Below are 24,409 nucleotides of genomic sequence, written 5' to 3'. Positions count from 1 at the left end.
TTTTTTTCATAATGGGAAGAATCCAGAATTATTCAGAAGAGAAGGAAAAAAAATAAAGCTAGGAGGGGCGTATATGTCTTGCCCATATAATTATACCCAATAGAACTATCAGATCGTGGCTCGAATTTCTGCTCTTGCCATTACAGATTAGGGACACAGGGTCAGTCTCCCTCTCCAAGGAATATCAAGTCCTCCAGCGCATCGGCTACTCGAGGGTGGATCCCCCTCTTTCCTGTTCCCTTCTCTATGAACATTTTGGGGGGCCAGCGTTTTAATACAAGCAAACCTCCTACACGCTAGACTTTGTGTTTGGCTATCACGAGCTAACTGAAGGTCTCTTTTTCTCATTTATATGTTGACAAGAAATATTACCTGGTCAAAACTAGTCTGAATGTTTTTTACATGCTATAATTGCCATGTTTCCTGGCAGAAAACACTCCCCCCCCTCGCCTTCAAAATTCCATGTTAGGACAATTGTAACTGAATTATTCCTCCTGAAACCAGCGCTGCTGTCCCTGGAATTTCAGCCCTGGGAATTGAGCTTTATCAGAGAAGTGAGTCTGACAAAACACTTCAGAAAGAATTAGGAATCAGAGACAACTATCCTTCACGCTTTGTGAGAGTGATTCAAAAAGGTGGTGAATTGAGCTCTTTAACACAATGATACACTAAAATAAGAGTTTGTAGAAAGCTCTCACTAAGCTCAAATCGTACAGTTTTAGAAATAACCCAATAAAACATGAAATCATTATTTTCACTGCAGTGGCAACACAAAAGGTTAATTTATTAGAATCACTACAGACTTGAAGAAGCTTTTTCAATTATTATGCATGATCTATGAAGTATTTGTTGAAGAAAAAATAGTCATTTAATGAGAACATTAAAGGTACGGAACAATAAGAAACAAATGTCAGTGCACTGAGAAAGGGGTCAGGATTGTTTTTATGCAACACCTAGTTTATTCTTTCCTTACTAAGGGTTTAAATCAGTTTAACACCGTTTTGGTTCATTCTGAGATTAACAAAAGTTAATATTTTACAAGATTTATTTATAATACTCTTGAGGTTTAGAGTATGTTTATGTAACCCTTCTGCCAGGAATTGGCAGCAGCTGAAAGAGCTGGATTCATTTATCTAGGGGTTCTCTCTGAAAACTAAACAACTGCAGTTTCAGCCTCCACCCAGAAATCTGCCGACCTAAATGACCTCCTTTGGGTGCCCTGACAAACAATAAATCCTGCTCAAGGCACAGAGCTTTAAGACAAAGAGAACTTTAGAGATGAGAATTGGAAGAGAGGACAAAGGGAAGAAGAAAGACTCATGATCAACTCCCGAGAACACTCCTGTTGTTGTTGCTGTTGTTTTTCCCGGTTTAAATCCCTGCATCTGCTCACCATGCTATAACATGAAGGTCAGTGCTGGTGCCAGAGGAACAGCGAGGCTGGGGTAGAAAGGAAAACTGCTTTGGTAGTAACTAGCCAATAAGTTGGGCTGTCTTAGCATTTAAGATGAAACAGCTCTGAAACACGGTCATACTTTTATATTAATTTTTTGTTGGCTTATCCTCATGTAGGCCAGACTGGGAGGGGACCACAGCTACTCCACCCGCCACCACAGAGCTAACACAACCCTTCTGTGGGACACAGAAAAGTAGTTTTGCTTCCAGCCTGCAAACTCTCCACCTGCTGGCTCTCTGCAGCCCTTCCCACGGCTTCATGGCCACGGAGAAGCTGCTGGTGGCCCCCATGGGGCTATGTCAAATTGTCCCACTACAGCAGTTGGCTAGGTCAGTTATGTATGTTGGGTCTTCCTTAAAGCCTTGTCTCCTATATATCTGTATATCATGGCAGCTCAGGCCTTACTGCTGCGGTTATGTCCTTCTCAGCGGCTGCCTCACTGAGCGAAGTCCATGTGCGACTCCACAGCCTCCCAAAAGAGGGAGAGTTGAGAGCGCTGCCTCGAAACAACAGCTCTTCCTGCTCTCTGGAGCTCTCAAGAGGCTCCAGACGGGGTTATGTGGCACGGGGAGCATCCCAACCAAGATCGGGAACCCCATGGGGATGTCCCGTCGTGAAATGGAGACACAACGTCTGGCTGCACACGGACACCTGAGGTCGTCTCACAACCTACCAGCCCTGACCCTTGCAGATTCCTCCGGTTTGGGGAAAAAAAAAACAAACAAAACAAAACAGAAGCAAACAACCAACCCCCCAAAACTCAGGCGTATCCCATTTCCAAATGGGCTGAGGGCTGCGGAGAAGAGAAGCCGGCGCGGGCCGGGTAAACTGAGGCACCAGCGGCCATTTGCAGGACAACAAAAGGCTTATGGCTTCCCGCAAACGCTGCGGTCGAATCGCGCGTTCTGGAGTGCCACCTACTGGCATTTTGTTTTCCCAGCGAGCCTTTACCCCGCGCTCGCGTGGGACTCCTCGGCGTTTTCCCCGGTCACCTGCAGGCTGCGCAACGCGCCGGGCGCCGGGACGGGGCCGCCCCGCAACCGGGAGGGCGGAGCGCAAGATGGCGGCCGCCGCCATGGCGCGGGGCGGCGCGCGGCGCCCGGGGCCCTGCCTGGCCGCCCCGGGGCGGCCTCCTGCGGCCGCGGCTCGGCGGCGGCGGCGGCAGCGCGGCGCCGGGAGCCGCCCGGCGCCCGCGCGGGGAAGTGCAGTATTGCGCCGAGCTGCTGCGGTGAGTGCCGCGGCCGCCATGCCGGGGCCGGCCGCCCTGGTGTCCCCCTCGCACGGGGCGCGCAAGGTCCTGCGCGGGGCCCTGCGAGCCCCTCTCGTAGGGAGAGGCCGCCGGGTTCGCGGTAAATCCGGGCTGCGGGTCCTCCCGGGGGTGGATACTGTAACAGGGTAACTTACCTGTGCAAACAGCAGTCTCCCCTTCCACCCCCTTTATTTCCCACGGCGACTTCCCTTCTGTGGTACTGCATGTGTCCTGTTCGCAGAGGAAGCTTATTGAAGTGACATTTTAAAAGTAATTGGTATTATCAGGCCTTATTGGCTGCTTGGGAGATAGCCAAGTTCCCAAGTACTTATTGCAGGCTGCTTGGGAGATAGCCAAGTTTCCCAAGTACTTATTGCAGGAAAAAAAAATATAAATAAATAGAAACGAGCCAAAGCAGAGGGAATCCCGCAGCCGGGCCCACAGCTGAAGCAGCCTGTGGGAGCTGCGCGCAGGACGGAGAGGAGGCCGTCGTGTTTCCAGGAGTGCTGGTTTGGGTGAAAAGCAAGGTGTCCAAGGCGCCTTCCAAGCCAGGCACGTGTCCTGGACCATTGGAGCTGCAGGAAGAGTGAGACAAGCTCTTCATAGAAACAGAAACATACTTTTTATTGGATATGGTTATCCCAGATTGTTGGCGGAAGCAGGGAGAAGGCTACAGAGTGTGTATAATAATCTGATTTCTTCATAATCACAATTAGGAAAAACGTGGACGTCTTTGACTGTGAAGCACCAAGCAGCAAGCTTCCTCAAATGCGTATCCCGTTTGTGCATTAGTGCAAAACTTCAGATTATGGCTGTAGTTTTCCTGGTTGCTCTGCCTGGGATTCAGCTGGTCCTAGGAGATCGGAGACCCTGTTGTGCAATTAATATAGTAAGTTAACTGGTTTCAGTAACAACCGACCGAACTTGGTGGTAGGCTTGCAAAGCTAATGTGGTTGGGTATAAACAATCTTTTGTGGTTTTTGTTAAAGCAGATTTTATAGAAAAAGTTAGGAAACATACACAAGCATTCAAAATAATATATGAATGCTTTTGGCTCTTTTTTATAATTTAATTGGAGCTATATGGTAGCTCATATATTGAATAAAAATCATAAAACGTTTTAAAACTAAGATGAACAAATTGGTATTCATACAGAAACAAATCAATTCAGGCTGTGTAAGCATCAGCAACTCTCCAGCAACATTTTTTCCTCTGTTAAATATCTCTCTTAAAAGTAGTTTAAAGCTGTTTCATTAAAAATATGTTTCCCTTGTGGTTATGGCTTTTGTCTCTTGCCTCTTATGATGAGAGCAGGCTGGAGGACAAGCTCATGAGTTGGTGGTATTATAGGGATTTATGATATGGAGGAAATTCTCTTTAAAATGCCTTTTTTTTCCATTATATTGGAAATCCAGTAATGATTATAACCGCAATTTCTTTCTTCTGTGAGTAGGGAAAGGGAGGGAAACAATTGAAATATTTAATATCAGACTTAAGTTCTTTTCCCTCTTTTTTTCATTCCTTTAATTCATGAAGAGAATTAGGGTGGAACATGATCTATGGCAATAAGAATTTTATTTTACAGACTGGGGGTTAACTGAAGGTTACAGAAAATTAATTTTCTTCTTTTTACTGTTCTACCCAAGGGAACGTTGTCAACATAATTTTTTTTTTCTTATTTTTTTCTAAGGTTCTCTTTTTTACACCTGATTTTTAAGGTTAGGGCAAATGAAAATATTACTACAGGGAAGAAAGACTTTTCCATTGTAGTGTTTAGCTGGTGCAGTTTGGTTCAGTGGTGTATTCTGCTTCCTTCCCGTCGGTAGTTGTGTTTCTTTGTTGTGTGAATACCCCAGTCAAAGTAACTAGAACTAGGAATGCCTGACTGTAAACCTGGGAACTCTGTCCATCTCAGGCAATACTGATTATTATTACAGGCCACCTTGAGAAAAAAATACTAGGTTTTGCATTGCTAGCACTTTTCCTAAAGTGTCTTATTTGAGAGAGATTTAATACATCTGCTTTTTGTTATTAGTGTGGCTTCTAAAGCCTACTAAAGCCCACAAACATCATTTGCTATATATGCTTTTGGATTTGCATCTGACTCTAAAACAGGCTCACAACAGTTAGGAAAACTCAAAGCATTTGCTAGTTATCAACTGCTGTGCTTAGTAGGGATTAAAAAAAAAACTTAAATCTGATTCCCATTTTTCTTAATGCTAAGAGAAGCAATTCATAATAGTAACACTTGGTTTGTTTTTGCTGTTTTAAGCTTATGCTCAAAAGAAATACGAGCACATGTAAAGAATGGGAAATTCAATGAGAATGAATAAATGTTTCTGCTTCAACACCCTGCTTCTCAATTCCTGAGGCTTAATTTGTAATTGCTGGTTTTAAGTTACCAATCTCTCAGAAATTGCACGAAATACCGCTCAGTTTTTCCTAGGTGACCAAGTGTTTTTAATAGTTGCAGTTAGGTAGGATTTTAGAGTTTATAATCATGCTGTTGGGACTGTTTTTAACTTACTGGCACACCCCAGTGGCCAAGCAAAGATCTGTCACTCCAGATTGGCAGCAGGTTACCTGCAGCAAAGCTGCCACAGCAAAGAGCATTTATGCTTTGGATATAGTGGCCAAAAAGCAGAAGCTTACTGGCTAAGCAAGCAATCTTTTGCCAAGCACTAAAGCACAATCTCTTAATGTGGTTGATGTTTAGCAAAGAGGTCTGGAAATTGGACAATCTGGATTCTATTTGCAGCACTGCCACAGACTTGTTCCATGCCTTTAGCTAAATAACTTGAGATCTGGATTTGAGAGGTGCATATTTTCCCTCTAAAGCTCTGAGAGTTCGGACTGCATGTCCTTCTCTCTAGGAGATTGCCTTAATTTAAACTGGGCTTAAAAATGGTCTTATTATTTTTGTAAAGTTTAACTTACTGCTATTGTACCGTGAATACTAAGCAGCCGCATGCCCAGTTTACATTGACCTGTACATAAAATATGTTTTTTGTTTGTCCTTTTATAGAAAGCGTGACTATGAAGGCTTTCTGTGTTCTCTGCTCATGCCTGCAGAATCCCGAACTTCTGCTTTTGCCCTGAGAGCTTTCAATGTGGAACTGGCTCAGGCAGGTATTAAAATACATTTCCAGAATTTACAAATGTAAAATAATGATTTCAGGATTATGAATTATATTAGTATGTGGTAGTTTGCTGAGGTTAACATATCATACTACAAAGGGCAATGAATAAATAATCTACTGCAAACCTCTGCTTTTGAATGGCCCTTGGGGTGTAGCTAGCCTCCTACAGTTTATTTTGTGTATGCATTTAACTCTTCTCCCTTATGTTGTGCATTTCAAAATGCATAAATAGTAAATGATAACAAAGAGGCTGTTGTCACTGACACTGTTATGTGATTGCCTCAGTGTCCTGGCTCCAAATGCGAGGGCTGAATCTGATAAGTGCAGCTTAATCCTATCTGTAGAAGGTCAGTCAAAAACTTGGGTGGTATAATTAGTCCCAGGTCTTTGCTGGCAGGAGGTAGGCAAAAGAAAAGCTGCCAAGAGGGAGGTCAGTAGATAGAGATGTGAGGAGAATGGCAGCAGTCTCCTTTTTGCTAGGTGGTCAGAGATTGCTACTGTAACCACAAAAGTTGGTAAAATTCACTAGAAAAGAGCAATCTGAAAGATGTGCAGAGCCAGCAACACTTTCAACACTCTTCTTGGCAGTGCTTCCAGCTTCCTAGTGCTGCCCTCCCTTGCCACTCTTACCCTGACTTCTTATCCTTCTGGAAAGAAGGATGAGGTGAGAGTCACCTTCAGGCCTCAGGTTCTGCTGGAGATTTCAACTGCCTTCCCCTTCTCTCCTCTCCCCCTCATAGTGCCTGAGTACTTCATGAAGAATAAATGTAAATTCCAGACTGAGCACATTCTTTATCGTGTCTGGTTGTGTCTTGTGTCAGTCTTTTCAGTGTAGATAGACTAAGTGTCTTAAGATGACTGTAATTTCACTCCATATATATCCCTTTCAGATTAAAGACTCCATAACTCAAAAGGGTACCGGTTTGATGCGGATGCAGTTCTGGAGAGATGCTGTGGAAAATATATACTGTGATAAGCCACCACATCAGCCCGTTGCTATAGAATTATGGAAGGTAAAATATGTTTTTGTTGTCCTAAAATTCACTTGGCTAAAATATAGCTATGAGAAGTAACATCATTATTTTGTATATGCTATATTGCACTGTTAGCTACATTATTTGGTATAAAAATGATGATGTCAAGGGTAGTGTTTAATATTGTGAATAACCTAAAATTAAAGAGCAAAGTTGGAGAAAGAGGATATTTAGAGAGGGCCTGCTTGGAGGGTCAGACTTCTGTGAACAAAGTGCTTTTCTCTTGTCTCCTCAGGTGAAGGGCAGAGTAAGTTCTGGTAAGCTGTAAGTCGATAGCAAGTGAAGTGTGCAAATAAATTGTCCTGATCCTGTTCTAGTGCTAAGAGGATTAAGCGCTGGAAGAAGAACAGGATACTAAGCATGGGAGATGACCTAGCAAATAGTGTGAGGGAAAGCCCAAGACTTTCATACCTAATTATAGGAGATAATAGGGGAATCTTATCACTGTCTTTTTCCTTGCTGAAGAGTTACTTGGTGACTTTTATTTATATATTACATGTTTTGCACAGTCTAGATCCCCTTGTGTGGTCTGAGTAGCAAGGAAGGTGCTTGTGACCTGCAGTTTATTTTTACCAAGGTGTCTCTTTGTGAGTTCAGGCAGGCACTAGAATGTCACAGGTAAAATAGACCTGCATCTCTGTTGCATATGGCTGAAGAAGCAGAGTCTTTCATATAATTCGTATATATATATATATATATATATATATATATATTTGTTTCAAGTTAGAGCTCCTATTGACCTGTTCAAGGGATGACTGAAGGTCTGAAGTTGGTATAAATGGCTTTCTGCATGGTGCTGATACAGCATAATAGAATAATGTAGGTTGGAAGGGACCTCAGGACACCTTCTAGTGCAGCTCCGCAGGGCTGGGCAGGGCTAACTTCAGGTCACATCCAGTTGAATTTTGAGTACCTTCGATGGAAAGTCCATGTGTTGCTAACTTGATGACTTTGGACCACGGACTGCAAGTCTTAGAACCCTCAGAAAGGGCATCTACTTAAGGCCTTGTTCTACAAGACCAGAATTTGCGTTTAAGCTAATGATTTTTGAAGTCCTGGACAAGAAAAACTGCAATCTGCCTAGAGCTAAACAGCTGAATATTGTTAACTTAGATCCTATAGGTAGTTTGGTGTATGGACCTGCTGAAAAACAGGTAGTCAAAACCCCTGCTTTGAATGATCTTTGGCAGTGCTCAGTGTGCCCTCTTCCTGGCTTTTCCTTCTTCAAATGAGAGATGAAGTACAAGTGAGCATTTGTTGCTGTCTGTCAACACTCATATTTAAATTAAAATGTAAAACAAACAAAATACCTTTTAACTAAGAGAAAATAGAGGCAAAACCAAGAAGTAAAATAAATATCTTTATCTGTTAGAGTGATTTACTGGAAGAGCAGAGCTGTTCACAGGTGTATGCAACTGAGATAAAATGTGGCCTCAGCCGCAACAAAGTGGCTAGAGGAATTAAAGCTGAATTTGGGGTAAATGTTTTAGCACAAATGTTAGAATGCCACTTTGGTACTTTTGCCTGTTGGTTTCTCCGTGCCTTTGCTTTTTATATCCTTTATCCTTTAATATCCTTATATCCTGTCTTGTTCCTGGACAGCTTGCCCAGGAGGAACAAGACAGTCTTCTCCCTACATGTGTTTATCTCCTTTCCAGGGAGGAACTTGCTTTAGTGCAACTTTACTGTTGGAAGCTTTTGTTTCCAAAGACACTGTCTCATGCAGGTGTCTGACTGAGTAACTTGGATACAAGTTAGTTTTCAATATTGCTGTAAATATTCTTTCCATTGCTTCTTATTTTGCGCTGCTTGTGTGTTTATGTATGTGAGGCAGAAATATTTTACTAGCAGACAAGAATCTTGTAACAAGCATCATTCAGGTATAAAACATTCAATATTCAGCTATAAATTACACATCCTTCCAACAAATAAGGTTGCTGGTCATACTCCTTTCTTTCAAAATGAAAAGTGGTTTTTGAAATAGAAGAAAGAATTGATCTTTCTGTGTGGTAAGTTTTGACCTTATATATAATTGGTCTGGTGGAAGGTCGATATGAAACAATCCAAAAAGAACCGATTGTGAAATAAGCTCTTGAGAAATAATTAAAAATATGTATTTCCGGGAGCTCTGATAGCTCTGCACACTGCAGAACACTGAAGTGAACAAACACCACAGTCTGTCCTGGTGACCTGTGCTCTCAAGATGTGGTTTTATTTCTACATGGCAGCAAACACCCTGAGAATGACCGATTTGAGGAGTGTAGCTTCACAGATGATCAGTAATATCATTGTAATTCTTAAAAAGAAGGATTTGGAAAGACGTAAATACCACAGAGCTGTTAAGAGAGTTAACGTGTCTTCTGCACAGTGTGTTGTATGAGTACTCCGTTCTCACTGTTGAGTTTGTATGAAGAACAATTTCAGTTTTCCAAAGGAAATACTAATTTGCCATACTAAATATATTCCAAATATTTTTGATATTCCAGAGTACTCAAATTCGAATTCCTGGACTTTTCTGCACTAGTTCATGTGTGAAGTATGTAAATAGCTTGTTGCTTTAGTATTTCTAGAATTAGTAATACCTGGATTCTCGGTGATTTTTATATGAATTTAGGTGGCAACTGTACAATACCTGTTCTTATTTATCTGTCAAATCTGGACATATGAAAAGTGAGGCCTAAACTTCTGTTCACTTCTGTGGATGATGGCAAACTTAAAAAAAAAAAAAAATCAAAAACGAGGAGCTCTGAACAAAGGTGGATCAAAATAGATAAACAAAATGTGTACTTTAGGTAGACTCTGTTTTGTGCTTAATTCTTCACCTTTTGGGGGATTTTCTGTGAAGGACTGTGTTTACAAAACAATGCTTAAGCTGAGCAAGGGAGAAGGAAAGCTGACATCTGTATTTCTAACATTAGATTTTGCCTTTTCACACACTGACTAGTTGCTCAAGCAGAATTTGTTGAGTCAACAAGATCCATTCTCGCAAACTTGAAAAAAAGTACGAATATAATGAATATAAAGAAGTAGAATTGTAAAGAAACGAGTTATAAAAACGAAGACTTTGAAAAGTCTTCTTAAGTTTTGTTGTGAATATTCAAATTTGTGTTTGTACCCTTGCTGATAGTCTGGTCTGCAGAATTCAAGGTGCCTTTGAGTGAGAGTTGGAAGGATTGATGATAAATTGATTGAATGAAGTGGTGCAGGAAGGAAGTCAAAGATGAGTCAAAAGCTGAGTATGGGATACTAAGGATAACTTCTTAAAACAAAATCATGCATTATATTGTTAGAGTGTTGTTTTTACAGTGTATATTGTTACAATTTACAGACATTCTCTTGAAATTTTACATGGAGATTCTTTCTTTTTATTGCTTGCTCTGGAATAAAATCTTTGCTTTTTGGAAAGCAAACATAGTGATTTGCAAATATTTTGTGGGAAAGAATGACTCCATGATAGAATGAATCACTTTCAAAATATTTTGAAAGAAATGTGTTTGTTTAGATGTTTCGATGCTCAAGATTTCAACTTGTCTGCAACACTTGTAATATAAAAATGTTTTCGAATTCAAAGATTTTCTACTGACGCGCCACTTTGATTTAACCCCGTGAATGCAATTCTTGTAAGAAAAGGATTATCTAAAATATATTTAAGCCTTCAGAATGCAGGACTGCTGCCACTTTCTAAGCGGTAACATGGGTGTTTTAATTTTCAGGCTGTCAAGAGACATAATCTAACTAAAATGTGGATCATGAAGATTATTGATGAAAGAGTAAGTGTCGGATCGGCCACCAAAGTAGGGGTTTTCTTTTTGTCATAGCTGAGTTTTCCCCTTAATTTGATCTGTGTGTGTGTGTGTGTGTAGAACTATAGGTTAAGGAATACATTTTTCTATGTAAGAGTGATACTGTTATATTTCCCTTTAATTCTTCCCGAGTGCTCTAATGCATGATTTGTGCTCCTTTTGGCCAAAATAGCAAATAAAAAGCTTTTGTTTATTTTTGTGTTAAAAAGGATGTAGCTTGTCAGTCTGCATCTTCCTTGTTCCCTGCTCTGGTAGCCAGTACCTCTCGAGGAAATCCATTTTAAGTTGTAGTTGTACTTAGACAACTTTCTGTGCATGTGTGAGGGAAGTTGCATCCTATGAAATTAAACAGGCCTCCAAATGCAACTGTTTTTCAATTAAGAATTTTGAAAAAAAATGCATCTTATTAGAAATGGAAGTTAAGATATGCAAATCATATGTACTGTCATATTAAAAACATGCCAAATGCATATACATATAATCTCTTTTTGCCATTCCAGTCCCGTTCCATCAATTTACATCATTTTATTCTTCCTCATATTTTTCTATTACCATGTTAAATTTACACCTAAATATTCTTCTGTTAAGATGAGTTGTGAGTATAAAAATCTGTAAAATGAAATGCTCTGGCTGGACCTTTCCACCACATGTTGCTGCTGCTGCCTATTGTGGCTGGGAAGTTCTTACTAAGCAGCCTTGTGAGCCAGGGCATTGAAATGATGTGGATTTTACAATAATTGTTCCTTGGGGGAAAAGTGAGAGGAAGAATTTCCCTTCTGCAGTTATGCTGCTACCAGCCACAACAGGAGGGCAGGAGTGAGCACAGGAGCTTCCTAGCCAGCTTTCCTGCTACAACTAGCAGCTCATGAAGCTACGTCTTGAGAAAATTGCTTGTGTGTCATTGCTATGAATGACTGGAGGTGGTTTCTTTTTTTTAAAATATCTTAAGACTGCTGTATTTTAACCACAAAACCCACTAGGACGGGAAGAATGATAGAACGTGTTAGATTTTGGGAGGTATTTGCATATGACTTCAATGTCCATATGTGTGTTTGATAAATAATTTTAGTGCATGTTTTGAAAATGCATTCCTGTTTATCTAAGTTTCTCTCTGCTTCAGCTGCTAAGCAGGTATCAGCATTGGCAACCCACTAGTGTAAGAATGCCATACAGTGCTTTGTTTTGACTTTGTCTATTTATTTTCCTGAAGAATTCCAACTTCTTGTTATTGCACCAAGTTAAAATAGATGCATCAACCAGACTCGCTTCCAGTTGCATGCAGTACTTTGGTTGTACTAGGCACGTTAGCTAAGCTTTAATGACTGTTTTTATCTGTTTATATTCTTTCTGTCTTACCTTACTTTTGATCTATTTTAATCAGCTCAGCCTACCCCATTGTTATAAATTTGAACAAATAACAGTTGTACTTACCTTTTACTAGAATCTTTTATTGCAGCTCTATGTTCAAATTGCAGGAGAAAAATTTGGATGATAGACCATACAGTAACATCCAGGAACTTGAAAAATATGCTGAGAACACTCAGAGTGCTCTCTTGTACCTCACCTTGGAGATGCTTGGTAGGTGGCTTCCCCTTTTTTAATTTTGCTGGTGACTCACTCATTAGTACTGCTATGATGTTTATTCCTGCAAGAATTTAAAAATAAAGCATTCTTATTCCGCTGAAGTTTGCTTTCAACAGAAGTTGTCTTGGGTAATATTCAAATATCTTCTGAAGATTCAACCAGAAATCTGGATTTTTTTTGCAGCTGTGCGAGAAGCCTGTACTTTGGTGGAAAGTTCATGGAAGGATGATTTTCTGCTACTCTGCTCTTTGTCTCTTCGTGTTCTGCTTTCTCTTTTGCTCCTGTTACATAGTTCTTCGGTGTCTTTTCTGAGTGTCCCCCTCAGCAGGGCACAAAGCAGTGTAGCTGCTCTGCAGCTCTCGTTTTGTGCTGCAGTGGTGCTCATTTGTTACCTTGCAACAGTTGGTTTCTCAGCCTATGAACTTGCCTGTGGTGGTGATGCAAATTTGGGTGTGAAACCTCTCCTCTTCCTAAAAGTAGCTTAACTATCAAGAATCCAGTAGTAAGAAGGCAACAAAGATGATAGGATCTTTGTGGTGTAGAATTAGTATGCAAAGTGAGTCTAATATATCACTCCAGGGAAAGATCTCTTCGTTTACGGTGAAGACAGGACAACTTTTTTGGTGAGTGTTGCATCATGGAAATATTCCATGTGTTAGTTCAGGAGAAAAAGAAGAGTGGGAATTAATACTAAGTAGTACTAGTAGTATTTAATTGTGGATTACTGTCGTGTTAGGGTTTTCCTCTTGTTTGTTGAGTAGCCTCATGGAGGCTAATGCTGAGGCTAAAAAATAAGAAGGAACATTGTGTAGAGAGATGTATGTGGAGCACATTCTTCTCAGGGGGAAATGAAGGGAACCTGTTACAACATCTGATATTTGCTCTCTCAGTGGGAATGTGGTAAAATGTTTCAAGTGTCGATGATGAGACATTCAGAAAGAAATTTAGGATGGTGAGAAATATCTGTCTTCCATTTTGGGAAGTATCTTCAATTCTGAGAAAGATCAGTTTAGCTTGGGTTATTTCTGATACAAATCACATCAGTTTCTTGAAAAATCTGTGATGCAGACTGCAGATTTTCTAGGCAGTTTATTGTCATGTTTAACTTCCCTTAAATATAAAAGTCTAAATATCTAAACAAAACTCTCCTTCCCTGAATATTAAGCATATAACTTCTGTGTCTTCTTCCACAGATACTGAGAAATTAATTGAACACAGCCGTTTTCTTGATGTTCCCCATCAGTTGTCTTCTCTAGACTATCTGGCTTAATTTCCTCACAGGTCATGTTTGCTAAACCTCTTGTGCTTTTTAGCTGCCTTAGACGCAAACTGGGGAGACATTAGAGTGAACATCTGTCCTAAAAATAGCAGTACAATTCCATTCTCACTGATTCCAGGGTTCTGTCACTTCATAGCCTTAGTACTGTGCTCCCTGATTCGTTGTACGAGTAGAATTACATGACACCCTGGGAGAACAGCCGGAGAGCCTGTATTTCTGAGCCTGTTGTTTCTGGAATTTTAGGTGTGAGGGACATCCACGCAGACCATGCAGCCAGTCACATTGGGAAGGCACAAGGCATAGTTACCTGCCTAAGAGCAACTCCTTACCACAGCACAAGACGGAAGGTCTTTCTTCCCATGGATATTTGTATGTTGGTAAGAGAAAAGATGTCTGGATTTTAGTAGTATAGTGTTTCTAAATGCCTTTCAACACTGGATATGAGATAATACTTTATTAGCTCAGAGACAGAACACTTTTTAGTTGTTCGTATAACTGTTTCTGTTGTTCCCCAATGATCTTGCCATTGTCACAGTTTTCATGTTTTGTATCTCTTGGGAAACAAGTGCCCTGTGGAAAACTTTAGGTGGGGGCTTGTTTTTTTACTTTTGTTCTTTGTTTTTTGTTTTTTACATTAAATCTAGTAGTATTTTATCTATAAAATGTGTAGATGTACATTTATGGAAAAGGGCTTTCTTTTTCCTTTTTGCCATAAGGAAGCCTCATAAGAAATACTGCGTATGAATAAGCTTCTCAAATTTTTCTTCGCTACCTTTAGGCTCTGGCCTTTTACATCCAGCAGCTGTAAGGATATGTTCCTGCGTTGCTATAAGAGAAGCAATTCTGAATATGCCATTTGCTCTTCTACGGTGCTCACTGTCAAAAAAATACAGTGTTCTCTGCAAGCCTGGTGGAATGGGGTGGTGCACACCAGGCCCGTGGTGGTGGCTTCCTGAGCTAGCCTGGCTGCTTCCTTAGCTCTTGTTGACTTTATTCTGCTTGATGTCACTGCTTGGATTATGTTTTTTAAAACCGAACGTCTATGTAAACTGATCTAAATTGCCAAAACTTTAAAATCTGACTCAGTTAATCCAACAGACCACAAAGTCTTCTGGGAACCAGTGCATGCAAAGATGGTCAGTACAAACGGTGCTTTTGAGTTTCTTTCCAAATGACCGACAAGGGGCTATTTCAGCCTCGTTAGCAGTTTCCTTGCTGGGACAGGTGTTTGGGTTTTCTTGCCTTTGCAAAGCTAGAATGGAAACTTGATATTTGTTAAGGGTTTTTCTTTTTGTTTTGGTTTTCCTCCCTGTGTCTAGCATGGAGTTTCACAAGAGGATTTCATAAGATGCAGGCAAGAGAAGAATGTGAGAGATGTAATATATGATACTGCCAGCCAGGCACACGTTCATCTAGAACACGTGAGACTCCTTTTCTCTTTTTTTTTTTTCCTTTTTTTTCTTCTTAAATAAACTGATGTTATTCCTTGTGATGCTGTGTTATTAGAAGGCTTATAGTTTCACGCTTTACTTGAAATATTTTACCTTTAATTACTTTGAGAAAGAGTTTAAAATTCAAAAAGAGCCAGAGAACCTCGAAGTGTTTATTCTACAGCAGCTTCTCCATGAATGTATTTACCTGCATGTGCAGCAGGCAGCTAACCTGCAGCCAGATCCAGCTGCATGTGAACGAGTGTTATTGCCAGGAGCAGCTTGGAGGGGACCTGCGTGAGAGCGAGGATGGAACCAGGGCAGGTGCCCCAGGGCGCGGGGGCTCTCCTGTCCCCACGGACACGTGTGTGGGAAGGGGGTCCTGCCCGAGCTGCATCACGAAGGGGCTTTTCCATTGCTGTTTATTCCTTTTCTGGCACATAGCAAAGTGAACTAGGAAAGACTTTGTCTGGAAGACCTGCAGGGTTCTGTTCTTTTTCCTTTATACTTTTATTTTAGCTGTGCTGTGCATTGCTTGTTGGTAGGTAGTTCAGAATCAGAACTATGCTTCTTCAGCAATGCTTTACTAAATAGAAGTGCTTGGAAAATATATCACTTATGCAGAGATAATTTTGTCGCTATGTATATATGCCATACCCGTAATATCTCTATATATCTGTGTCTCAATTACAGTATTATGCGTGATCACATAGTATTTTCTGCAGTATAGCTAGATAAGCCCCTCTTTGCTTTTATGAAAGTAAAACAAGGCTCCCTGTTTTATTTAGTCAGTGGCTAGTTGATCAGTATTTTTATTCTTTGCTGAAAAATACGTAGCCTCAGGCTTTATTTTTAATGCAAACTATGTAGAATTTTCATTTAATGCATTCCTTTGGTGTCCATGTTTTTAATCTGACATATCTCAGTTTTGTTGTCTCGTGTCCAAGGAGGAAGACCTTTATTCCATTTTAGAGATAGGGAACCAAGATAAAGAGAATACAAGGTGAAAAGGGACCAACTCTTTGATGTTCAAGCTAAAAACTCTTTTTGTTTTTCTTATTTTTTCTTCATTCCTTTTTTTGTCCCAACCCCTCTTCCTGCCATCACAGTGTACAAAACTGTTGATTTTGGTTGTTCTTGTGGTTTACAGAAATGCCAGGCGTCTGCTCTGAAATGTCTCCTATCGGGGTGGTAGGCACAGAAGATGAGTAATATGTGTTTACTGTCCTGCTGTTGGAAATGTCACTGCCCGTGTGGCATGGCACATTTGGGGCAGCAGCAGGCAGAGAGCTCCTTTCTTTAGGGCTTTTCAGGTCCTTTGGTCCTGAGACCGTGCTTAGCCCTGTGGCCTCTGGCTCCCTGCAAGCCAGCAGGCTTCCGAAGAGAAAAATGGGAATCGCCCCTAGCCCTTTCCCTTCCCAGAGCATTCCCAGAGCCTGCAGGCCATGTGCTGGGAGGGCCCTATGGAAAATATGAAATGCGATCATATAATTGGATACTATACAGCAGGGCATAAACACAAGGAAACCAGATTTTGGTGGCATTAGCGTTCCCTTCGGCTTGAATGTTGAATTTGGCACTTTTAAAAAGGGGCTCATTGGGCTGCTCTGTCATCTTCTTTTAAAAATAAGGAAAGAAAAAATACTCTCAAGAACCACACTGGCTTCCAACATCCATCCTTACCAGGGAAGAGTCCCGTATAGTGGAGGATCCCTGCAGGAGTCCAAGCCACTTGTACTGGCAGTCACTGGCAACAGGGAATTAGAGGGTAGCAGGGTAAAAAGACCCAGATGGTCTTTTTAATGCAAAGATACAGATGCTTTTCTTTTTCCGTAATGGATGCAATAGTCATCTACTGGAAGCAAAAGACTGGATATTTCGAGCTTTGAGATGATCGCAGTGGCCTGGGCGCGTTGGCTTCCTCTGTTACTGTGCCCAAAATCTCCGGGTTGTTTTGCCCGAGCGCCTGTCCGGCCGCTTACCCGCCACCTAGGTTGGGATTACAGGGTAGGGTTAGCACTAAATCTTCAGAGAGGTTTCAAGAATCCCGGGTTTTCACCCAAACCGAGTGCGTTTCCGCAGATGGGGGTAACGGCCCTCAGCCCTTCCATGAGTCGCTCTAACCCTCTAATTGAGGCCGGGGCTATTTTGGGAAGCGTCTTGTGCGAATCCGGCACTTAGTCTGGGAAGGAAAGTTTGAGGTGGGCTCAGCCCTTCCTGCTGCCCCGGCCTCTGACCAGCAGAGGGCAAAGTAGCCTAGCAGGAATTTTGGCAGGAATTTTGTAATTGATTAGAATAAAAGCATATTCAAAAAGTGCTGTGTCCATCCTGGTGAAGTTTCAGCCCAATTTCCTCAGTTGTCTGGAAAGATCCATAGAAAAGAAACTCGTGCATACTCACCAGTATTCTTAAAGGCCTTTCGTATGTGTGTTTTTATATCTATATGGCAGTTCATTTATTAATAAGTGCTACAGCAGCTTTGTTCTCTGTTAATGCAGCTGAATTGTACCTCCATTCAGAGATCTGTTTCAGCTGTGCTTTAGCCTCTGCTTACCTGCAGATTGGGAGGATCTGTGGCACTGACTCCCTTCTAGAATCCCCAAGTTGTAAATGGAGGATGAGTGAGCTCTCGAGACTAAGGTTGGAAGAACAAGATGAGTGCAGGGGACAGCAATTCTGGTCTTCCACCATTTCAGTCTCAGGGTGCAAAGAAATGTTTGGTGCTTAAAAAGAAAAGATAAATCCTATTTATTAAAACCAGGTATAACCCAGAATTTTGCAGAGATAAGGGAGGCCAATTTATGTTGCTATGTCAGTTGTAAGGCTGAATTTTACAGGCCTGTTCCAGTACTACACACTTTCTCTGTGATTGCTGTTCCATACAGTGAGGGATAGTGCTGGCCTGTATGTAACCAAAAATTATAGTGTCAGTATATCAAACTTCAGAGAATGAAACTTGTAATGTGTTCTAATGTCTCTAGCCATATATATATATATATATTTAAAATGTGAAATGCTAAGTTGCCTTAATATATATATTTTTTTCTCCCTCCTCCCCCCGTTTTCTCCCAGGCGAGGTCTTTCCGTAAGAAAGTCCCCGTGAAGGCGTATCCTGCTTTCCTCTGCACGGTGAGTGTGGCACCTTGCGGTCTGCGCCAACGTGCTCGAGAAGAGCAGAGTATCAAATTGAGCCCTGTTAAGTAGTGCTTGACGTGTCTAGCTTGTTCCTGAAAATCATAATGTTGTTCAGGAGATGTGGATGGAGCTGTCTATTTGATCATTTGTCGGTTGGTTTAATAAAAGATAATGCTTCTCTTAACGGATCTGGCCTTTCCTCCACTGCGAGGACATGAAGCTCACCCCACTGTTTATTACAGCAGGCAAGGCAGGCTATTTTGCAGTCTATAATTCAGTTTCATATATTGTATTCTGGCATCGTGTCTAATTATTTGCGCATACCATATGGACTAACCATTTTTTTCTTTTCTAGGTTGCTTTAGAGGATTATTTATGTAATATACAGAAAGTGGACTTCAATATATTTCATCCAAGCTTGCAGAAGAAAAGTACATTATTACCATTGTATTTGTATATTAGATCTTGGAAAAAAACATATTAAAATATTCTTAATATGAGTTTCAAATTGCCAATTTTTTTTCTTTAATGTCTTAACTCGATAGAGTTGTGAGATGTGCAACTTCATGCTTCTGCAAGCTGCTGTCCGTGGGAAACAGCAGCAATGCTGCCCTTGCTGACAGGGAGGCTCGGTCTGGGTGCGCTGGCTGGTGCCTCTGCTTCTCGTGTCTGCCAAGCCGTGTGTCCTCTCCTGAGGTGACGTTTCCTGTCTTTCCTGCAATAGCAGCAGTGTGAGGGGAGTCTGCTGGGACAAGTCCTCTAGCAGTGGATGTCACTCCCGAGGACTCCACAGGCTTGACAAAAACGACCGCCCTGTCCCCGCACAGGAGCAGTCTCGGTCAATGCCCTGCAGACCAGCTAAGCAGCAGCACTCCAAAGGGCTGGGGCAGAGCTGTAGTGCAGCAGTGCTGTCCGGGTGTCGGGGCCTGCTTTGAAGTGACTCTGTTTGATGGGAGGGCAGCTTTCCAAACGAGGAGGGAGGGTTATGGTTTATATGGGTTATACTGACATGGGTTTTATCTCCCGCCCAGCCGCAGCACTTTCCTGCTCTGCTCTTAGCTCAGCGTCGTCTTTCTTCTGCCCCAAGAGACGTCTCTGCTCCTACCCGCAGCTGCCACTGCAGTAGGGGTCAGCGGCGCCTGTGAGGGATTTTCTTCATGTCTCTCGTGTTACCCTCCTGCGTGTCTTCCCTGATTTTTTTTTTCTTCACTATTTAAAAAAAAAAATCTGAATGCTCCATGTCATTTTAGTCCTCTCTCTGCAAAGATTTTTTTTTTTTTTTTTGGTGAGGAATTATTGGGAGCTTTGTACTCAGCATCTCTCGGGATGAATGAGTGTTGAATGTGAAATATTTCGGATTGTATTACTTGGTAAAAGAATACTTCCTAACAGCATCCAACTTGAATCAACTGCACAAATCCAGTAGTTTCCTCTGCCATCATCCTTTTTCTATTAAATAGCTTTTTCTTCCCAGACTACTTTTTTTTTTTAATCGGAGTTAATCTCCCCAGATGCTTGATTGTGTAACAGCATCCTGTATTTTATTGTACGGTGCTACATAATGAACTTTTGAGAGCAAGATTTGTGGCTTCTTTAATCACTGAGTCTCTCAAGACTGAGGAAATCTTAGGAACCCGGTACTAAATCCTTCATTCAGTGAGTTGCTTTACACGTTTGCAGTTGGTTGAAGAAACAGATCATGGTTAGTTTGGCGTTTTTCTAGTCCCAAGTAAGACATTTTTTCTTTGTGGAGCTCAGGATCTTGGACTCTGTGTTGTTAGAGGTGCAGTAATTGAGGTTGATACGAAACCAGGAGAACGTGTGCCCGTTGCTGCTGGCTGGGAGCGTGGTGGTGCTTTCTGGCAGTGCAATCCTGCGGCTCGGTCCGTTTCTCAAGGTTGCAGCTCCCCACGGGTGTCCTTGAACCTGCCAGAGAGGCCTGGAGAGAAGCGCCCGTTGCCCTCCCGAGCAGGTTCCGCAGCTCCTGCTGCCCAGGCAAGAGCAGAGGCTGGAGCTGCTGCTGCTGCGAGGCCAGCTGCGCATTCCTGGTGGTTTCATGCTCTGGAGAAGGAACTGCCGTGTCCCAGGCTGGCTCCTGGCGCGCGGAGGCAGCCCTGGCTTTCCTCCCAAAAGGAATCGTGCTCATGGTCAGCTTTGGCAGGAATTTAGTAACACGGGAAAGGAGGAGGACCGTGTGGGAATAAGGCCGTGGAGCGGCTACAGGAGCTGCCATGTGAGGCTGCGGATGGGTAGCGTGGTGAGAGGAGCTCGTCACCAAATTGGTAAACAGGAAGTGGAATAAGCAAACTGAAGCTGTGATTTTGGTCACACGAGTCTAGAGTGACCTCAGAAAGTAAAGCAGAGCTCTGAGTTGCAAGCGATGGGAGGTGGTTTGAATAAGCAGGGTATGGTGCCTCTGTATCCCTGTCCTATGGTCATGCCTGGTCCTGCCCTTCGGAAGTGCCGTGGACAGGGCTGCAGACTATGTTGTGCTTAATGCCTTCAAACAAGGTGCAGTCTTAGTTTGTCCTCTCTGAAGAGCGTTTTCCCCTTTCATGGCACTTGGTGCCATATAAGAAACTCAGTTCATCAGTTCTGGTAGTTCCTGATCCCACAGCAGTCGCAGTGCCGTGAGCCTGCCCTGGAGGAGGCCCTGCGAGCACCGCGTTGCCTTTTGGCAGCGGCAGGGAATGGTGCAGGAGCAGCAGCCGGCTGTGCTGTGCGCTGGCTGCGCGGATCAACCTGTGGTTCGGTTAGAAAGCTCAGCCATGCAAGACGCAGGGCAGCAGGTGCCAAGGGGGTAGCAGTGCTAAGTGATAAAGATCTAGAAGAACCCCCCACACACCTTTTTTTTTTTTTCCCCCAGTGTTATTCCTGGAACTTTATTGTTTTCTATTCAGAAAGCAAACATTAATGCATTTCAAATGCAGAGCTAATCTGCCCAACTGTTCATTCAGACGGAGATACATCAGAGAAAACGCCTCTACTTAAAGAGTCTAAATTCTGCAGCTGTGTCCTGTGCCCAGCCTACCCGTGTGTTTCTGAATTAGTCGCCAGCACTGCCCCCTCCAGCAGGTCTCGCTAACGTGGACTTGCCAGGCTAAGCAGAACCAGACGGGTGCATCACACTGGCGGGTTCACTTCCCAGTGACCTTACGTGTTTTCTGTATCTGTTAGATCTTTGGGGGTTTGTTTTGGTTCGGTTTATTTACAGAATTGTAGTTGCTGTCTCTAGAGTATTTGGTTGGAGTCTTCCAGAATCTCTGCTTGTGTTTTGCTAGCTTAAAACCAGCCGCATAAGAACTGTGTTACTTGGGTGGGGGGTCTCACTTTGTCTCGGTGATACACAACTACACAGCAGCTGTGGGACCAAAGAGCTGCACAAATGACCTCAAACATCACTTGATCAAAGATCTTGCAGTTTATTTGAAAACGAGCTTGCGAAGTAATCCAACTCCATGGGTATTTATAGGGAAAAAACACTATAGCTATAACATCCAATTGCCCATGGGCGTGACAAAAGGATACTTTTTATATTGTTTATATTTTTTATTGTCAGAGATTTGGAATTTATAATTAATCATTTTCTGTATCTTAGGATGATAGTAGGAAGGACTCTGAATTTTTGCTTTCAGTTTTACAGTTACAGCTGCTTTCCACCAGCATAAAGGATGGTTTGAATTATATTGAGTTGTCAGCGAAGCAAGAAAACATCATCGTGTTTGCTGCCTACTACAACCTTGGTGTCTACCCTGTGCCAAGAAGAGAGAGGCTCTAGTGGGGCTGGGGTATTTTGTATGTGGGTGGATCTCTTATTGCTTCCTACTTCAGCATCACTAGGGCTTCTGGAGAATCCAAGCCCATATGTTGGGACCTAGATGGCAAGATTGCTTAGACTTCTAGTCCATTTTTAAAAATACCAAAACCAAAAGACTTAAAATCACACTTTTAAAAATTCAGAATGTACCCGGTTTTGCCAGAGTGCATCCAGGTGCTGTTTCTAGGTATATTATTGTGTATAATCAATGGAGGCTGAAGCATGAAAGCTAAAGTTTTATAATTTCACACTTCCTTTACAGATTTCTGGCAGAGCAAAACATTGCTGTCTTGGGCATTCATGCCTATGTAGATGGTCAGGCTTCAGTAAGCATAAAATTTAGTGAGGGGGAAGGAAAAACTCTTTAGATAAAAGTGTTGGGCTTCCATGTTAGCAAGACAACATTCCTTCACCTTCATATGTCCTTCACAGGACATATGGATTTAGGAACAGCCCAAGCAAAGGTTGGCTGTTGTGTTCGCTCTGTGCAAATCTAAAAGATTTGCAGATTTGTATTCACTCTCCTTGAAATTTTCACTGTAACTTAAAAAAAAAAGAGAATACCCCCAAGGTGGAAATGGACGAGGGGCTTAATAACAGAGCCCCTCGTTTAGTAGGGGGCTCTGTTATGTAGGTTTTCAGAAGTGAGAAGCCTGAACTGTAGCTCCAGAAACAGAGAGATCTGCCCACCTGCAAATACTGTAGTATTTTTGTAGTGTGAGTGACTGAGTCAACTAATGTGAAACAGGAGGAACTCAGCCCCGTAAGTCTAAAATCACAGTGCAGGTAGCCCCGCTGCTGGTACTAGAGGTCGCTAAACTTTGCTGACATCTGCTTTCAAAAGCCTTGAGGAGCCTGGAGCTGCATGTGTGGGCAGGCGCAGACCCATCTCTGACCATTCTGTCCAACCTCGGCCTCTTGAGAGCCCCTCCGCAAGCCCAGGAGGTGCCAGCGCGACCGGCCTCGCACGGGCTGCAGCCCTCGGCTGGCGTCTCGGCATCGGAGAGCTCCTGCCCTGGCTTCCTCCTTGGCCTGCGGCGTCCTCGACCCCTCAGGAGCGCCCCGGGTGGCAGGAGGAGCAGCCCTCCAGCTCCCGGAGATGCCAACAGGCGACGCTCCCCGGCTCAGCGCTTCCTGCGAGAGCCGCTCTGCGTCACGGCAAAGGATTCGTGATTCGTTTGGAAAGAGGTGAAGGGAACCGTGAGGCCACAGCCCTGCTTCGGGATGTGTCCCCTTCCCGAGGAGAGCGCTAAGCTCTGGTGTCTGCTTCTGCGCCTGGGAGTCGGGTGTTTATGGGCCTTTGCGATGTGGATCTGGGCCTAGTCTGCTGGAGAGCTTTCATGCAAGCTGCTCCCGGAGGAGAGGAGGTTAGAACGTGTTTTCCTGCCAATCCAGTCAGATGCTGTTATCATTGCTTAAAAGAAACCCTCCAAAACCCCAAAGATTCAAATATAGCATAACATCTGTTTGCCTTCTTCTGATGTCGGGAGATGTAAAAGCACCCTAAAGATTTATTCATCCGTATTTTCTTGAGTTATTGCTCGTTTCAGTCCCAGCTAAACACACAAAAAAGGTGTTCATTGACTTAAACCATAGCTTGGAAGAGGACAGTTTAAGGAGGGAAATCCAAATTTCACCTTACGGTTTGCTCAGAAATGCTCTAAACTTTCAGTGAGATAATATGCTCCAGACTGCAAAAAAAAAAAAAAAATGCTATACTTCTCCAGCTCTTGGAAAAAGCGCAAAACTCAGGAGCTATTGAAGTTTTTGTCCTAAAAACAAATAATCAAACAATACCCCCTCCAAATCTATCTTGGATTAATTTCCAATATGGGTTGCAAGAGCATCTTTTCCTTTCAACAGTGAAAGTTTAGAATTGGGTGTTACAAATTATTTAGTGAGAGCTGGAGTTAAAAAAATAACACAAATATTTGCAGGGACAGTAGGAGACACTGAGCTATAGAAAATAAAGAGTTATTTATGGTCCAGTTTCTGAGTCTTCCTTGTCCAGGTGTGAGCTGGCAGTTTGCCTGTGGAGAGGACGAGAATGTCACCCACAAGAGACAGGAGCTTCTGCATCCAAACCGGGATAAACCCCAAGTGAATGATGATCTATGACTGAATTAGTTTTTGTTATGAACATAATTGCTCATTCTGGCTATTACTTTGACAATTCCTTCCATTACCTTTGATATATAATGTGTTCCTTCCTCATTATGATGAATTCTCATCAAACTAAACCTCATAACTGTTGGTCCAACAGTTTGGTCCTTCCCGTTTAGTTTTCTTGGTAGTTTTGGCACAATAAACACATACACAGTGATTATTCTGTTCGCTAAGGCTTCCCAAAACACACTAAAACATGGTTGGACTCAATGATCTCGAAGGTCTTTTCCAACCATAATGATTCAGTGATTCTATGGTATATTAGGTTGCATTCACTGCTCCGACAGTTTGGTATAACACAGATGGCAGAATTTCT

The 24,409-nt window shown here is 42.5% G+C and overlaps 1 protein-coding gene across 2 annotated transcripts; it reads left to right on the top strand.

Moving 5' to 3' along the window:
• The first annotated feature begins 2,572 nt into the window (after positions 1 to 2,572).
• Positions 2,573 to 18,608, top strand: NDUFAF6 (NADH:ubiquinone oxidoreductase complex assembly factor 6). Of its 2 annotated transcripts, none has more exons than XM_088533648.1 (9): positions 2,573 to 2,684; positions 5,731 to 5,830; positions 6,736 to 6,858; positions 10,593 to 10,649; positions 12,158 to 12,260; positions 13,789 to 13,922; positions 14,865 to 14,966; positions 18,048 to 18,104; positions 18,466 to 18,608. In XM_088533648.1, the coding sequence occupies exons 2-9, from the start codon at positions 5,768 to 5,770 to the stop codon at positions 18,592 to 18,594; spliced, it is 768 nt and encodes a 255-aa protein (XP_088389774.1). In that variant the 5' UTR covers positions 2,573 to 2,684; positions 5,731 to 5,767; the 3' UTR covers positions 18,595 to 18,608. The 2 variants fall into 2 exon arrangements, with proteins under 2 accessions (XP_088389774.1, XP_088389775.1); XM_088533649.1 differs by having other exon boundaries at positions 2,580 to 2,684; positions 5,731 to 5,834.
• The last annotated feature ends 5,801 nt before the right edge of the window (positions 18,609 to 24,409 follow it).

This window comes from Tinamus guttatus, unplaced genomic scaffold (assembly GCF_059628265.1).
Source record: "Tinamus guttatus ecotype Peru unplaced genomic scaffold, ASM5962826v1 Tinamus_guttatus_pri_ptg000510l, whole genome shotgun sequence".
Classification (NCBI taxonomy): Eukaryota; Metazoa; Chordata; class Aves; order Tinamiformes; family Tinamidae; genus Tinamus; species Tinamus guttatus.
The sequence above is the reverse complement of the archived record's forward strand: the minus strand, read 5'-3'. Positions and strand labels throughout refer to the sequence as shown.